The sequence below is a fragment of the Macaca mulatta genome, chromosome 10, assembly GCF_049350105.2.
Source record: "Macaca mulatta isolate MMU2019108-1 chromosome 10, T2T-MMU8v2.0, whole genome shotgun sequence".
NCBI classification, from domain to species: domain Eukaryota; kingdom Metazoa; phylum Chordata; class Mammalia; order Primates; family Cercopithecidae; genus Macaca; species Macaca mulatta.
The window spans coordinates 66,463,800-66,482,159 of NC_133415.1; the positions used below are offsets into that span (position 1 = coordinate 66,463,800).

The 18,360-nt window shown below is 43.9% G+C and overlaps 1 protein-coding gene across 9 annotated transcripts in view; it reads left to right on the forward strand.

The window, feature by feature from the left end:
- BFSP1 (beaded filament structural protein 1) overlaps positions 1–18,360 on the forward strand; it is a 79,484-nt gene that overhangs the window by 24,631 nt on the left and 36,493 nt on the right. For 3 of the 9 annotated variants that reach the window (XM_077951146.1, XM_077951148.1, XM_077951147.1), the window contains 3 exons: positions 6,442–6,570; positions 8,181–8,303; positions 10,838–10,964. In XM_077951146.1, the coding sequence (XP_077807272.1) occupies positions 6,442–6,570; positions 8,181–8,303; positions 10,838–10,964 (379 nt within the window). Of the gene's footprint in view, positions 1–6,441; positions 6,571–7,996; positions 8,304–9,442; positions 9,801–10,837; positions 10,965–17,224; positions 17,700–18,360 lie in introns of those variants that run through there. The other 6 variants (XM_077951151.1, XM_077951153.1, XM_077951149.1 and 3 more) reach the window with 6 other exon arrangements.

Genomic DNA, 18,360 nt, shown 5'->3' on the forward strand with positions numbered 1-18,360 from the left:
CACTCTGTTGCCCAGGCTGGAATGCAGTATGGTGTGATCTTGGCTCACTACAACCTCTACCTCCCGGGTTCAAGGGATCATCCTGCCTCAGCCTCCTGAGTGGTGGGCACTACAGGTGTGCGCCACCACACCCAGCTAATTTTTATATTTTTAGTAGAAACGGGATTTCTCCGTGTTGGCCAGGCTGGTCTCAAACTCCTGTCCTTAGGTGATCCACCTGCCTTGGCCTCCCAAAGTGCTGGGATTACAGGTGTGAGCCACTTCGCCCAGCCCCAAATCTTATCTTTAATTGTAATTTCCACATGTTGAGAGAGGGACCTGTAATCCCCACGTGATTGGATTAAGGGGGCGATTTCTTCCATGCTGTTCTCATGATAGTGAGTGAATTATCATCAGATTTGATGGTATTATAAATGGTAGTTCTTCCCGCACTCTCACGTGCTCTCCCTCTCTCTGTCACCTGTCACGATGTAAGACATGCCTGCTTCCCCTTCTGCCATGATTGTCAGTTTTCTGAGGCCTCCCCAGCCATGCGAAGCTGTAAATCAATTAAGCCTCTTTCCTTTATAAAGGAAAGCCTCAGGAAGTTCTTTATAGCAGCGTGAAAATGGACTAATACACAGGTCTTGATCCAGACCCCAGGAGGGGATTCTTGAATCCCGCACAGGAAAGAATTCAAGGTAAGTGGTAAAGTGTGATGAAAGACAAGACAGTTTATTGGAAGCTACTCTGTCACGGAGTAGCACATTTTCAGAAAGCAGGAGGAGGAACACACCATTTTTGTTTCAAGTTTTTCTCATATAGGTGTCTTGTCTATGTAAAGACTAAACTAAGATGTGCAGGTGGGCCGACAGCATGACAAAATTTTTTATTCTGTTGATTTAAAGAAAACGATCTTTGGCATTTTAGTGTGGAAGTATATCAAAGCACAAGTATAATGATCTTGAAAGCATATCTTGTTATTGGTATTGGGACATCTAGGCTTTCTGTTGTTGTAGGAGTTTGCCTTTGGAGGCATTATCAGGCTGCCTCCTATGTTGTAAACCCCTTAGGACCATGGGTTGTGACTGGAAAAGAGTGTGCCTCACTAGTTTTAAGATGGAGTTGTTTTTTTTTTTTTTTTTTTGAGACAGAGTCTTGCTTTGTCACCCAGGCAGGCTGGAGTGCAGTGGCGCCATCTCGGTTCATTACAAGCACTGCCTCCCAGGTTCACACCATTCTCCTGCCTCAGCCTTCCGAGTAGCTGGGACTACAGGCACCCGCCACTATGCCCAGCTAATTTTTTGTATTTTTTGGTAGAGACGGAGTTTCACTGTATTAGCCAGGATGGTCTCAATCTCCTGACCTCGTGATCCGCCTGCCTCGGCCTCCCAGAGTGCTGGAATTACAGGCGTGAGCCACCGTGCCCGGCCAAGATGGAGTTGATTTTAAAATGTTTTCACTCTGGCTGTCTTAGGCTCCTGCTTCCCTAACACCTTGGCCTTTCAAAGTGTTGGGATTACAGGCATGAACCACTGTGCCCGGGCCCCCTCCTTCATAATGTTAAACCATGCCTTTTACTTAAAGAATTCCAGGAATTGGCCTTAGGAAATCTAAATATCACACCAAGGAAGGAATGCTGAACAATTGACTTACAGCCTTGTTGATGCTGGCCAGACCATCAGATGGCCCATTACTCAACATAACCATCACAACCAGTTATGCCACCTGCATACCCTACCCCTCCTGTGCTTCACCCAGCCCAGCCTGCATACCCTACCCTCCGTGTAAATGCTCATGCTTTGCCTAATTTAAAAAGCCCTACCTGCTCTTTTTGGAAAGTCAGTCAAGGAATTCTCTTTTTCTCCTGTGCTACCTCCCTTATGCCTGGGCATAAGCTCCACTGAAGCCTCGCCTGGGAAAACTCTTTTGTCCTCATGTCTATTTCTATTGCAGTGAGAGCCCAGGAATGAGAGGTTGGTAAAATATTGACTTTCCTCTTTTCACATGACAAGAACACAAATGATCAGATTATGTAACAGATACATTTTTCAGCTTAGGAATGCAGTTTGTAGGTGCTAATGATCATTTTAGTATTTGAACCTTTGTCTGGATGCATGGGAAAGTCTTAAAATGCTATTTGCCCTGAAAACTTGATTGGTTTCAGTTACTGGGGAAGCCTATTATTACAGCTGCTAAAAGCTTGATGATTTTTGGAAAAAGAGGGATGTTTTACTTTTTTCATGAAGGCTTGGCTATTCCACAGCACTGTGAAAAATATCAGATACATCTGTATCTTTAGGTGGTGGATATTGAGGAAGTGGTAAGAGGTTCAAAACAGAATTGTGGTTTTAACTCCGTATGTTATACCCAACTCTGTGTTGATTTAATGGGAACTCTCATACTAATTTTTTTTTTTTTTTTTTTTTTGAGACAGAGTCTCGCTTAGTCGCCCAGGCTGGAGTGCAATGGCGCGATCTCGGCTCACTGCAAGCTCCGCCTCCCGGGTTCACGCCATTCTCCTGCCTCAGCCTCCCGAGTAGCTGGGACTACAGGCGCCCGCCGCCTCGCCCGGCTAATTTTTTGCATTTTTAGTAGAGACGGGGTTTCACCGTGTTATCCAGGATGGTCTCGATCTCCTGACCTCGTGATCCGCCCGCCTCGGCCTCCCAAAGTGCTGGGATTACAGGCGTGAGCCACCGCGCCCGGCCACTAATTTTTTAAAGTTAGGTAATTTATTTCTTGTCTTAGTACTTCCTTTAAAACCAGCATAGAGGCTAGGCGCGGTGGCTCCAGCCTGTAATCCCAGCATTTTGGGAGGCCGAGACGGGCGGATCACAAGGTCAGGAGATCGAGACCATCTTGGCTAACACGGTGAAACCCTGTCTCTACTAAAAAAAATACAAAAAGCTAGCTGGGCGTGGTGGCGGGCGCCTGTAGTCCCAGCTACTCCGGAGGCTGAGGCAGGAGAATGGCGTAAACCTGGGAGGCGGAGCTTGCAGCGAGCTGAGATCCGGCCACTGCACTCCAGCCCGGGCTACAGAGCAAGACTCCACTTCAAAAAAAAATAAAAATAAAAAATAAAACCAGCATAGAATAGACACAGGTCTTTTGTTTTGTTACATTATTATCTCTAAAGGGCTGATCTATTAAAATAACTATGTAGAGGTACTTCAGCTAATTTGATTACCTGAAAACAATAATGTGGGACTGTGGCAGTGGCTGTGCTGCACCCCCGTACCCCCTCAGCACTCACCTCTTATGTGCTAAAGGCTGCTTACCCTAAACCATCTGCCACTTTCGGTCCCACAAGTGCTACACAATTGGGAGTTGGGGTTGTATAGGGAGCAGCCCTCAACCAATGATGGATAAGGGGTTGGTGGATAAGTACCCAGCTTCGCATCCCTTGCCTGGGATATCTCTGTGATACATTCTACTCTGTCTCCTAGAACCCTTAGATACATTGAGATCCAGTTGCCCGCATGGTGATGGTGGTCATCCTCCCATCATTGGCTATTTTCCCTTCCCCCTCTCACCTCCCCACTCCTCTACTGGTGTCCTGGGATCATGTCCAAAATACAATACTTGTACTCAAATCCTTGCCACGGGGTTGGCTTCTCGGGGACTCCAAGCTAAGAAGGATGCTTAAAATAAACATAGACCACGTGCAAAAAATAAAGGCAGATATTCGTTAAGCACTTACCATATGCCAGACAACATTTAACTCACAACAACTCTTTTGGGAACTTCTGTCACCTTCAGTTTATACATGAAGCATGTGAGGCTTAGAGAGGTTCAGTGTCTTGTCTCAGTCATGCAGCTAATGGATCATGAAGGATTTAAATCTAGACTATTTAACTTAAGCGGACATAGTTTTAATGACCACATGTCCTACAATAGCATATCAAGTTGCTTCTCATATCTTCACTGGTACATAGTTCATAAGCTTTTGAGGGCATTTTGCTGGTGGATTTTTCTGATAGATGAGCTGATAGATTTTTTTGTAACCTATCAACAGTAATAATGTTGCATAACTTGGATGCGTCTGCATTCACCCAATGGAAATCTAAGTCACATGCCAGAAGGATTTTGTTTTCCAGCCACATCAAGAAGTTCAATAATGTTTTATTTTCTCCTGTCTCTTCTAAAATGTTTTTGCAGCTAACCACTGTTCCTGCTGTTTTTCTTAAAACTGGCTGCCCAGCTTAAAATTCATTGTGTGATAAATAAAGGTCACCATGTATGCCCTGATAACAAGCTGGATTGATCCAGGGTTTTAGCTGGTTGTGATGCTGTGTGAGGCATATTCATTCCTGATAACATTTCATGGGCTCTGGATGACCCTTCTTTGAACTGAAATGCTCTTTTGACTGCTGACTTTATCAAGTTTTTTTCTTTGTTACACGTCAAAATATGCTCTCTGCTTACCGCCACTGTTGGTTTTCAGAAAGAGTGAAACAAATGATTTGTGGTTCCTAGAAAATGTTATAAAATTGTTTCCCAAGTTAGGTCACTGCAGTTACAAAATTTTTGTTTCAGTAGAGGAGCTGGCCAAAAACAACAGAGCCAATGGTCAGTCATTATTCCAGGAGAAAAAAAAATATTGAGATTAGCTAGGAGTAACTGCCTCCTTTTCCACTGAAACATAGACAGATTCCTCTAGTGGTGCCGAAACTATTTTGAGATAAATCTCTCTCTCTTTATTTACTGGCTGACTTCCCTAGTTTCTGAAATTGACTTATAAAGTTTTGGAAGGCATTTTAACTTTATAAGGCAATTTATTACAAATTATTTTTCAGAAACATCTTGAGCCAACTAGAAACGAAAACAAGCCATGTTCTCGGGCTATATACTCTAACTCTTGTCTAATTTTTTAAAACTTGGCATTTAAATTTAGGGTTCCATGTTAAACAATACACTTAGGAAGACTCTATTTGAGCTTAAATAGACTAAGGAAAGAATGCCAAAAGTTTCCATCACCAGAAATATGGTATTATTCACAGGTAATGTGATGTTAGCAAATGTTTAACAACTGACTTTTCTTTTTTTTTTTTTTGAGATGGGGTCTCACTTTGTCACCAGAGCAGGCATGCAATGGTGCGATCACGGCTTACTGCAGCCCTGACCTCTTGGGTTCTAGTGATCCTCCCACCTCAGCCACCTGAGTAGCAGAGACTACAGGCGCATGGCACCATACCTGGTGAATTTTTTTTCTTTCTTGGTAGAGATGAGGTCTCTTGATGTTGCCTACGCTGGTCTCAAACTTGTGGGCTCAAGCAGTCCTCCCATCTCGGCCTCTAAAGTGCAGGGATTACAGGCATAAGCCACAATGCTTGGCCAACAGCTGACTTTCTAGGAGAGAAATATCTTCATTTGTAGTGTTTATCAATTCCTGTGGTGTAGATACTCTCACCATTTCCAATTTCAAGCTACCAATGAGGTGTCAACCAGCTTGCAAAATTCCTGAAAATTTAGCAATTGGCTCTCATGAGCTCCTCAGAGGCAAGTCCAGAACACTTCTGCAGGCGACTCAGCCATCTAGTGCCCCAAATGCAGGCAGGGGAACATTGATGTGTTGACTCTGCAATGCCCTGAAATTGATTTTGGAGGTTACGAGGACATCAGGTAGCAAACCCTCACAAAGTGGCCCTTTTGGATACACTATGTATGTCACCCCAAAACTCAGGTTACCTTGAAAAAATAATGTACCCTGAGAGAATTTTGTCCAAAATATCCTATTTAATTGTCGTTCTTGCCAAGTCATACAATTAGGGTCACCGAGGACAGTCCAAGGGCATTTGAGAGACAAGGACCACTCACAACTCTGTGGCTCTGGTTTAGACTGCTATGTTCAGCAAAGGCTGACCACAGAACAAAATAAGCAACCCAAATCCAACTTGGATGCTACCCTTTGTAATGGATTTTGTTTTCAGTTGACGTCTGAAAAGCCACAGCTATCGAGGATGCCTGGGAAGTGTCTTCATTAGCTATCACTTAAGGACATCTCTTATTTTGTTCATCTTCTTAAAATAGAAAGCTCTTTTCCAAGGAATTAATTTTTTCTTTTCATGTATCTTGTAACTACAGTCTTTCTGCTGACTGGTGCACTGTTCTCTTTCTCAATAAGTGTATTTTTGTTCTGTCCCTATATATTTCCTCTAATGATGAAAGACAATGTAAACCTAGCCGTCATAGCAGAGAGCAAAGTAAATTTCCATTTTGGACTGCTACTAAATTTGACCATGCCCCTTGAAACAGCCCGGTCAGCAAACATGGAATGAGAGGGCCTGGAGCTGCTGGTAAGATCCCTTGCAATGATCCATCTTTGGCCAAGCACTATTCAGCTTTCCCATTTAAGAGTTTCGAGACAAACCTCCCAACGTGCAAAAACTTTATCTTTTATTTCAAATTTCTATACAATATTCACTAATTCTTTTTTTTTTTTTTTTTTTTTTGAGACAGGATCTCACTGTGTTGCCCAGACTGGGGTGCAGTGGCTATTCACAGGCACAATCATTGCTCACTGCAGCCTTGAACTCCCGGTCTCCAGTGATCCTCCCGCCTCAGCCTCTCAAGTAACTGGGATTACAGGTGCATGCTACAGCTCCTGGCTCCAATATTCACTCATTCTTTAATTTATTTTATTGGGCATCCACTTTGTGTCAGAAGGTTTTTAACTAGTTGATGAATGAGATTTTGTAGCTCTCAGCGTTCCTAATATCTAATGGGTCAAATGAATCAACAAAGCATGGTGAAGTGCCCATGGTGTAGTAGCAATAGTGGGAAACTATTACTACCTATACGCTTTAAGGGAGAAGGAGGAAAGGATCTTGGAGGAGAGATTATGCTCAGAGCAGAAGGGAAGCAGGAAAGGAGTCTTTTTGATCTCCTGACAGTGACTCCCATTTGCCAAACCCTACAGGAAACTAGAGGACATGAGACACACCCGAAGGTGATGCAGTCTGGGAGGGCCAGGCTTTCCGTGTTGAGAGAGGCATGGAGAAGGATGGAGGGCGGACCCCTGGGGGGATCCTCAGGTGGAGAATGGCCACTGAGGAATGCCCAGCATTGCTATCAGCCCTGCCCTCAAAGAGCTGCAGTCTAGTGAAGATGCTCATATGGCAGGTCTGCCAGGTTAACAGCAGGGGGCCATAACTGAAATGGTGTCTTGGGGTATGGGGGGCGTGGGTGTGCAGAACTGAAGACCTCTTTAGACATCTTCCTCCATTATATTAATATACATGAGGGGTTGGGTGGGAGGTGTAAAGGAGTAGGGAAGATGTTGGTGTCCAAGCTGAGGGTGACAGGAAATGGAGAAAAGGATGATGTATGCTGGGTGAGAAGTAAAGCCTGATGACATAAATTTCAAATAAATGAAGGCACAGAAGTCAGCAGGAGTTGACCATGAGCAGGCAGGTGGTAGAGGGTGGAAGAGCAGGAAATACTCACATCACTTGTAGCTCCTTACCAAATGAACTAACAAGTCAGATGGTTGGAATAGGTCGTTCTTCGAATTTTGACCAGACCCTGCTAAACAATGGCGATCTTCTGTGAACTGACCATTTTAAAAATTTCATTAGAAAACTTCATGTGGGCCGGGCGCGGTGGCTCAAGCCTGTAATCCCAGCACTTTGGGAGGCCGAGACGGGCGGATCACGAGGTCAGGAGATCGAGACCATCCTGGCTAACACGGTGAAACCCCGTCTCTACTAAAAAATACAAAAAACTAGCCGGGCGAGGCGGCGGGCGCCTGTAGTCCCAGCTACTCGGGAGGCTGAGGCAGGAGAATGGCGTAAACCTGGGAGGCGGAGCTTGCAGTGAGCTGAGATCGCGCCACTGCACTCCAGCCTGGGTGACAGAGCCAGACTCCGTCTCAAAAAAAAAAAAAAGAAAACTTCATGTGGAGTTTATGTCTGAGGGGGGCGTTGAGGGGCTTAAAATGTATAGTATACTCCTAAGCTGTACCTTATTATACTCCTAAACTGTATGCACAGTATGAAAATAGTTCATAAAATAGCTTGTACTGTTGTCCCCCCCAGTTTCAGGTCAACACTGGGAAGCTAGTAAACTTTGGAAGACAGAACATGTTCTCTTGTGTTCAATCAGTCCTTACTAATATCAATAGAAAAGTAGACCTGGACCTACAAAACAATGGACAACCCAAATGTATGTTTCTTTTTTTTTTCTTTTTTTGTGGTGAGACGGAGATTTATTCTTGTTGCAAAGGCTGGAGTGCAATGGTGCGATCTCGGCTCACTGCGTCCTCTGCCTCCCAGGTTCAAGAGATTCTCCTGCCTCAGCCTCCCGAGTAGCTGGGATTACAGGTAAGTGTCACCACGCTCGGCTAATTTTGTATTTTTAGTAGAGACGGGGTTTCACCATATTGCCCAGGCTGATCTTGAACTCCTGACCTCAGGTGATCCGCCTGCTTTGGCCTCCCAAAGTGCTGGGATTACAGGCGTGAGCCACTGTGCCAGGCTCTTTTTATCTTTTTTTGAGATAGACTTTTGCTCTGTGGCCCATGCTGGAGTGTAGCGACACAATCATGGCTCACTGCAGCCTTGACCTGCCAGGCTCAATCTATCCTCCCACCTCAGCCTCCCCAGTAGCTAGGACTATAGGGGCACACCACCTTGCTCAGCTATTTTTTTGTATTTTATATATATATATAGAGAGAGAGAGAGACAGGATTTTGCCATGTTGCCCAGACTGGTTTCAAACTCCTGGGCTCAATCAATCCACCTGCCTCAGCCTCCCAAAGTGCTGGGTGATAGCCACATGCCCAGCCCCCAAATGTATGTTTCAATCTATGAATACATGAATGTATATTTCTATCAGATATATATTCATGAGCTGGGCATGGCGGCTCACACGTGTAATCCCAATACTTGGGGAGGCTGAGTCAAGAGGATCACTTGAGGCCAGGCGTTTGAGACCACCTGAGCAACACAGCAAGACTCCTGTGTGTACAAAACAGTTTAAAAATTAGCTGGGCATGGTAGTGTGCACCTGTAGTCCCAGCTAGTTTGGCAGCTGAGGTGGGAGGTCAGATGAGCCCAGGAGGTTGAGACTACAGTGAGCTGAGATTGTACCACTGCACTTCAGCCTGGGCAAGACCCAGAGACAGAGAAAGACCCCACTGGAAAAAAAAGAGAAGAAATATATTCATGGATGCATGTGCCCAATTCCTTGGACTCTGTCTCCTAACTGGTACAAAGCAGGGCTGGAGCATCCTCCTTTTTAGGACAGAGTGGGCATGCCAGTTGGACAACTGTGGCTTGGTAATACATCAAACCACCTAACAATCTATTCCCAGAAGGAAAGGGACTGTGGTTCAGATGTAGGCTGACCCAACTTGAAAGTGGTGGTAGGTTTGTTTAATGATATCTTAGAGAGAAATACAGAGCAGAAATATGAAAACCATGGCTAGATTTATAGCCACAGAAATTATAACCGTAAAAGAGACTTCTCCAAACTCAGTCCTGAGGATGGCACCCACTGGGACAATGACTCATTTCTGCATTTCTGAGGTCATGGGAAGGGCTGCTTTTCGTGCATAATCAGAATGACGATGAGTTGGTATGACAATGTCTCAAGGACATTCTGGGACTGTGTAGAGAAGGCAAGCCCAGATGTGTCTGAAAATCCATACCATCATTTTGGTAGGTGTAAAACTCCTACTGTGGTTGTCAATGAAATTTTAGTTGCTGAGACCATGATACCATCTGGTGAATCAAAGGAAGATTTTTGCATTTTCTTGCTATCATTAAGAAACACCTGTTGTCAGCACAATTTTCCTGGAGGTGTTGGGATTTTGAGAGGTAACTTTTTCTTTTGTTACAATTTCAAACTTATGGAAAAGTTGCAGGAGGAGTAAAAGGAACTTCTATACCTCATACCTAAATCTACCAATCATTTGCTTTATTATTCTATGTACTTATTTATATATGTTTATATCAACATAAGTGCATGTCTATTATTTATTTTTTGAACCATTGAGAGTAAGTTGGACATCATGCCTCCTTATCCCCAAACCAGTTTCCTATGAATGAGGTCATTTTCTTTCCTTCCTTCCTTCTTCCCTTTCTTTCTTTTCTTTTTCTTCCTTCCTTTCTCCTTCCTTCCTTCCTTCCTTCCTTCCTTCCTTCCTTCCTTCCTTCTTTCTTTCTTTCTCTTTCTTTCTCTCTTTCTCTTTCTTTTTTTTTTTCTTTTGACACAGAGTGGCCTTCTGTCACCCAGGCTGGAGTGCAGTGGCACAATCTTGGCTCACTGCAACTTCTGTCTCCCAGGCTCAAGTGATCCTCTCATCTCAGCCTCCCAAGCAGCTGGAACTACAGATGTGTGCCACCATGCCCGGCCAATTTTTGTATTTTTGGGGTAGAGACGGGGTCTCACTATGTTGCTCAGGCTGGTCTTGGATTCCTGGGCTCGAGTAATCCTTCTGCCTCGACCTCCCAAAGTGCTGGGATTATAGGGGTGAGCAACAGCACCCAGCCAAGATCATTTTCTTACATGTCATAATACAATGTTTAAAATTAGACATTTTAAATCTGATACAATGTTTTTATCAATCCCCATTCCATATTCAAATTTCATCATTTGTCATAACAATGCCCCTTATAGATTTTATTTTTGCAGTCTAGGGTCCAGTTTAGAATCCTGCGTTACATTTGGTAATCCTGCCTTTTGTCGGTGCCCGTCAGTCAAAGAACCAGCCACACACTTGCTGTCACACAAATTTGGGGTTTTTTTTTTTTTTGGATACTTGCTTCAGTTTCTGAATTAGACCCTGAGAAAAGCAGGTTGGATGCTTAGTGCTCTCTTTGATAATGTTTGAATATCAGGCTTCACTTTCCAGAAACTCTTCAGAGTCAACTACATGTGTGCAGTTGGAGAGACAGTCTTGCTTCTGAGTGTGTTTCTCCATCTGCTGTGACCCTTCCTGCAGACTCATCACTTTCAGGAGCACTGAGCATACTTCACAGGTGTGTCTTTAGGGACTGGCGCCTCACAGAGAGGCCCGGTTACAGGGAGCAGGGATAGTAGGGTTCCGGGAGCCAGGGGTCTGCCTGCCCTTTCACTCCTGGGCTGTTGGCCACCTTATTCAAAATGAGACTTTCCATAGCTGATTTACCTTTTGAGTTGGTCCAGTTTGGTGGGAAAGGCTTCAAACTGTGCACCCTGGAGGGACCATGTGGCAGGGCATTCAATTTTAGCGCGGGGTGGCCCTCTTGTGGCAGACATTTGCATATTCTGGGAAAAGGAGGGATGGTAAAAGGTGCAGTCAGTGTTAGAGCAGTATATTCGTTTGCTAGGGCTTCCAGAACAAAGCACCACAGATGGGTCCACCCTAACGGCCTCAATTTACTTTAATTACCTCTTTACAGGCGCCATCTCTGAAGGCAGCCACACTTTGAGGGAGTTAGGACTTCAACATGTGAGATTTGGAAGAAGACAATTCTGCTCATAATAAGCAGAAAGGAACCTTAGATATTCTCTAGTTTAAGTCCATCATTTTAGAAAACAGATTGACCTGATCAAGGTCACACAATAGTAGACAGCAGAGACCTAACGTGAAACCCACCTCTAAGGAATATGAGATTATCTCCATTACCTTTTGTTTCTGTAAAATGTCCAAAGCAAACTCAGAATGTATCTTAACTGAGAGGGATGGCTCAAAATGCTAGAGTATGAAATTGGCTAAAAGGCAAAGCATCTAAGCCTATTTTACTCAGGCTTTTAGATATTTGTTAGTGAAAAAATTTTAATTAAAAAATTTTAAAAGTTTATTTTACATTTAAATAACTTTATTTTATTTATTTTTTGAGACACGGTCTCATTCTGTCACCTAGACTGGAGTGCAATGGTACAATCTCAGCTCACTGCAATCTCTGCCTCCCAGGCTCCAGTGATCCTCCTACCTCAGCCTCCTGAGTAGCTGAGACTACAGGCATGTGCCTATATTTTTTGTAGAGATAGGGTTTCACCACATTACCCAGGCTGGTCTTGAACTTCTGGGCTCAAGCAGTCCACCTGCCTTGTTCATGATAAAAGATATGATGAACATTAAACCTGGCATATTTCACTAATTTCTGATATTTTTATACTGTTAAAATCACCATGCATCTGGTATTTTGCTTTTCTTTTCCCCTTCAAGTTTGTTATAAGCATTTTCATTTATATCAAAGTATGTTCCACAAGGTTAAAATTTTTTTTTTTTTTTGAGACAAAATCTTGCTCTGTTGCCCAGGCTGGAGTGTAGTGGCGCAATCTCCTGCTCACTGCAAGCTCTGTCTCTCAGGTTCACGCCATTCTCCTGCCTCAGGCTCCCGAGTAGCTGGGACTACAGGTGCCCAGCTATTTTTTTATATTTTTAGTAGAGACGGGGTTTCACCGTGTTAGCTAGGATGGCCTTGATATCCTGACCTCGTGATCCCCCCGCCTCGGCCTCCCAAAGTGCTGGGATTACAGGCGTGAGCCACTGTGCTTTACCAGTTAAAACTGTGTGATGGGGCCATGTGTGCTAACTCACACCTGTAATCCCAGCACTTTGGGAGACTGAGGCAGGAGCATTGCTTGACCACAGGAGTTCAAGACTAGTGTGGGTAACATAGCAAGACCTTTTTTTTTTAAAACATAAATACATAAATAAAATAAATAAGTACAATTTTTCCATGGTTATAGCCCATTTTCTCCTATTGTTACTGCAGTTTGCTAAGCCATTCTCCTCTCTGCACCTCTCCCTCTCTTAGCCATTATACATATATATAGCTATAACATAAAGCAAGTTGTATTTATTAAATGTCTATACTGCAAAGGTGATCACACTTTTTGCAGGTGTTTTGGAAAATAATTTCAAACTTTCTAGTAAAAATGGCAAGAATAGTACAAACAACCCAGATTCACCTCTTAATATTTTGTCTAATTTCCTTTCTATCTCTCATACTTACTTATATTTATATTTATACATGCCATCTTATTCAGAATCATTTGAGAATAAGTTGCATACATCGTGGGTCTTTGCTCCTAGATAGCTCAGAGTATATTTTCATTTTTTTGAGACGGAGTCTCGCTCTGTTGCCAGGCTGGAATGCATTGGCATTATCTTGACTCAATGCAACTTCTGCCTCCTGGGTTCAAGCAATTGTCCTGCCTCAGCCTCCTGAGTAGCTGGGACTACAGGTGTGCACCACCACGCCCTGTTAATTTTTTTGTATTTTTAGTAGAGATGGGGTTTCACCACATTGGCCAGGATGGTCTTGAACTCCTGACCTCATGATCCGCCCACCTTGGCCTCCCAAAGTGCTGGGATTACAGACGTGAGCCACTGCGCCCAGCATCTCAGAGTATATTTTCTAAGAATGATGATATTATTTTACGTAACTGTAGCATAGTCATAAACTTCAGTAAATTTAATCTTGATACAATTTTATGGTCTAATCTACTGTCTATATTCTAATTTTGTTAATGAACGTAGTGATAACCTTTAGAGCAGATTTTCTCCTCCACTACAAGATCCAGTCTAGGATCCATATTGCATTTATTTATTTATTTTTATTTTTGAGACACAGTCTTACTCTGTCACCCAGGCTAGAGTGCAGTGGTGTGATAATGGCTCACTGCAACCTCTGTCCCCCCAGATTCAAGGAATTCTCATGTCTCAGCCTCCCAAGTAGCTGGGACTACAGGCACAAACCACAACGCCTGGCTAATTTTTTGTATTATTAGTAGAGACGGGGTTTCACCGTGTTGGCCAGACTGGTCTTGAACTCCTGACCTCAGGTGATCCACTCACCTCAGCCTCCAAAGTGCTAGGATTACAGGCATGAGCTGCTGCACTCGGCCCTATATTGCACTTAGATGTCATGTCTCTTTAGTCTCCTTTAATCTGGAACATTTTCATAGCTTCTCTTTGTCTTTTATGATATTAACATTTTTATAGAATGTTTTTATTAATAGAATGTTCCTTCTTTGAGATTTATCTGGATGATTCCTTATGCTCAGATATAGGCTATATATTCAGGTTATGCAGGCTAGATAAAAGACATGTCTTTCTCAGACAAACCCAGATACCCTTGAGAGTGGAAGATGATGCTTGCTATATTTATGCTGAGATAGTGGGTGTAAATGTGGACCGTCTTAGGCAAACTGGGATGTATGGTTACCATACTTATATAAGCGATTATATAAGCGATTATTCTCATTTTACCAGTCTCCATACTGGGACTAGATAGGTTACATCACTTACTGAAGTGATGGGACCAGAACTTAACCTCAGATCTTTCTTATTCTAACAACATACATTTCCTGTCCCTGCCCCCAAACTAGTGCCATTCAACTGTATTTAGAGTAACTCTTCCATAACTGACCTTTCATCAAGTCCTGTGGAACCTATCTCTACAAACATGCCTCTTGAATTAACAAATTCATTCAGCAATGATTTCTTCCTTATGCATATGATCTCTACTCCTACTGAATAACCTCCCACCAGTGATATGGTCTTTAGGGTTGTTGACAAATATTGCACACTCCTTCTAAGCACATAGCAGGATTGCGTTTCCCAGTGCACCTGAAGTTAGACAATACAACCGCAGCATTTTGCTAAGATCTTTATTTCAGAAGTTGTCCAGATTATCTTGTGTTTTCATTAGTCAGTATGGATTCTCCACCAGCACCCTGAGGGCAGAGACTTGATTTTGTGCAATATTTAACTCTGAGGCTATGCTTTGTGAGGAGGTATTTTCTGAGTGTTTATTTCACTGGATTAAATTGAAATAATTTTTTGTTATGTTTCTAGAATATATTTTTCTCAGATGGGATTCCCATGTGTGGTCGATTGAGTTGTGGGTCCTGATTCTCCACTCCAGCATGATGGGATTATCCACCCACACCCTTGCCAGGGCCTCAAGCTGAGCCCTGACTCCTCCTTGCCTCCTCTTGACTTTATTTGTGGCCATGTGATTTGCTTTGACCAATAGGATGCCAGCAGACATGATGCAAACAAAGGCTTGGGATGAGCTTGTATGGCTGGGCTTGCTCTTGTGCTTTTGTCATCGCTAGTTCAGAAGCTTGAGGGACATTGGGAGCAGAGCTGCCCCTGCTGAAAGGAGACCTACAGCTGGAAGACGGCTGAGCTCCCAGTCCCAGGGAATGCAGTGATAAATACTTCTATGCCATTTAGTTTTGGGGGCAGTTTGTTCTGTAGCAATATCTGACTGATACACGATATCAAAGGAAACAAATGATTTTTATAACTCTTGCCATATGTTGGTTTTGCTCTTGAGGAAGCCTGAAGTCAATTTACTATGCTATCAGCATGGTATATGTGCACCTACAAAAATATTCATATGGTTCTTCTCAATTTGACCATACAATCAAATTTTATGTATTTTTATTTATTATTTTTAGTTTTACAAATGAAAGAAATGGGGGTCTCACTATGTTGCCGAGGCTCGTCTTGAACTCCTGGCTTCAAGATATCCTCCCACTTTGGCCTCCCAAGGTTCTGGATTACAGGTGTGGCCCACTGCACCTGACCAAATCTAATTTTAAATGGTTTAAGGAAATAGAACAATAACCATGTCACCAGCACAGTTTAGGGCCTTACAGAGCTTTATTCCAGACTGAATCTATTATCTTAAGGTAATAATTTGGTGTAATAATAAACTCCACAAAGATCTGTGTAATTTTCTTTCTCCATCTTTAATTTGTAGTATAATCACACACAATTCATATAGTTAGTAATTATATGGTACTACTAATCCTCACTTTTAAGAAAACAACCCTTTGATAATGATTTTTAAAGTTGGAGGTATGACAAAATATTTACATTCAGAAACATTCTCATCAAGTGGTATTAATTTCTTTCAACACCCACAATTTACTTTTAAATTTGTCAAAATCTAGCTATTTTTTATATATATATATATTTCTTTCAACACCCACAATTTACTTTTAAATTTGTCAAAATTTAGCTATTTTGTGTATATATATTTTTATTTGTTTATTTTAAAAGCTTGTCCTTAAAATCCAACTGTTAGTTCCATAATAAAAATTAAAATGAAACATAATGGCGAAAAATCCTTTATTATTCTCTAACTGAGGGTTGGCCAATTAATGGCGGATCACTTGAGCCCAGGAGTTTGAGACCAGCCTGGTCAACATAGCAAGACTCCATCTCATTTTTTATTAAAATTTTTTGTATTACATTTTATGTTAAAAAAGGGAAAAGAAAAAAGCAACTTTTTTTTCTTTTTTTTTTTTTTTTGAAACGGAGTCTCACCCTGTCACCCAGGCTGGGGTGCAGTGGCGCGATCTCGGCTCACTGCAGCCTCCGCCTCCCAGGTTCCAGCGATTCTCCTGCCTCAGCCTCCCGGGTAGCTGGGATTACTGGCACGCGCCACCGCGCCCGGCTAATTTTTGTGTTTTTAGTACAGACGGGGTTTCACCATGTAGGCCAGGCTGGCTTCAAACTTCTGACCTCAGGTGATCGGCTCGCCTCGGCCTCCCAAAGTGCTAGGATTACAGGCGTGAGCCACCTATTATAGCCCCATAGGTGAGGCTCTATTTGTTTTTTCCATTCAAGAAAGGATGTCAAACTCCATCGGAGCATGGGTGAATTATAAAAACATAACCGTGCATGTCTCCGAAGTTACTGTAGGCTCTTCACAAATATGTACTGGTATTACTAAGAAATTACTTGCGACACACCTCACTACTTATGGAGACATGCCATTTTATTTTGCATCCATGGTTAAGAACCTCTGCCATAGAGAGGGGTGCTAAACGTCGTGTTATGGTTATGAGAAAGAATTGCTGCATGCATAACCGAGCAATTGGAAATAAAAAAGACCAAAAGAAAAAAAAAATTGCTTAAGTAATCAGAAAAAAAAATGGCGTTGTTAAAGAGTTCTACAATTGAGTTTGAATGAGAGAGGAGACAAAGTGACAAGCCCTGGGCTCTTGAGCTAGTGCAAGTTTAAAGAGCTCGCCTGGGGAATTCCTTCACAGTCCCCAGTGGAACCAGTCAAAAGAGCGTCATGCCTTCCGTGTCCCCTGACCCTCCATTCAATCAAAAGCAACAGGCCTGAACAATCACGGAACAAAAACCTCATTGCCCGCGTAACCTTCCAACCCCGGAGCTGTATGGGCCGCTAATCCGCCGCACAAAGCGGGCAGCTGCTCTTTTCTTCTCCCGCGCCCGGGCCCAACTGCTGATCGGCTCTGGAACGTCCCAGTAGCGCGCCGGGGGCCTCCGGTGTTTATTTAGCGGGCTGCTGGCTGCGCCGGGGGCCTCCTGGAGAGCCGGCTCCGCGCCGCCCGCGCGCCCGCGCCAGAGCAGCCATGTACCGGCGCAGCTACGTCTTCCAGACCCGCAAGGAGCAGTACGAGCGCGCCGATGAGGCTTCGCGCGCCGCCGAGCCCGAGCGCCCGGCAGACGAGGGCTGGGCTGGGGCCACTAGCCTGGCGGCGCTGCAGGGACTCGGCGAGCGCGTGGCCGCCCACGTCCAGAGGGCCCGCGCGCTCGAGCAGCGCCACGCCGGGCTCCGGCGGCAGCTGGATGCCTTCCAGCGCCTGGGCGAGCTGGCTGGGCCCGAGGACGCCCTCGCCCGCCAAGTCGAGAGCAACCGCCAGCGCGCCCGGGACCTGGCTGCCGAGCGCACCCGGCTGGAGCGCCAGGGCACCGAGGCGCAGCGCGCGCTCGACGAGTTCCGGAGCAAGTAAGCGGCGGCCATCGGGGGAAACCGAGGCAGGGCGTGGGCCGCCCCGGGGGCGCGGGGCTGGGAGCACGCTGCTACCCACGCAGGGGTGGAGGTCCGTCTCTGGTCCCCTGTCGATCGATGACCTCATCCATGCACGCAGGTGGCACATTTCCTTAAGTTAAGACTAGCTTCTATTTTGATGACACGTCAGTTTACACTAAGTTGTATCATTTACTTTTCATCTATTTTTAAATTTAGATATAACTTGCATGTTATAAAATGCACATATTTTAAGTGCATAGTTCAGTGAGTTTTGACAAATGTATATACCCGTGTTACCATAAAACAAGTGAGATATTTCCACTACCCCTGAAAGTTCTCTCCTCCCCTTTCCCAGTTAGTCCCCTTTGCCCCAGACCAGAGGCACCCGTTCTGATTTCTATCACCATAGATTGAGTTTGCCTATTCTACAGTTCCACAAAAATAGAATCTTACAGCAAGTATTTTATTGTCCGGCTTCTTTTGCTCAGAACATTGTTTTTGAGATGTACCGGTGTTATTTAATCCTTACAGACTTATCTTTACCGCACCTGTTTTACAGATAAGGCGACTGAGGCTCAGAAAATGTAGGAATTTGGGGCAAGGCCCCTCAGCTAGTGAATTACTGTCCCGGGACTGG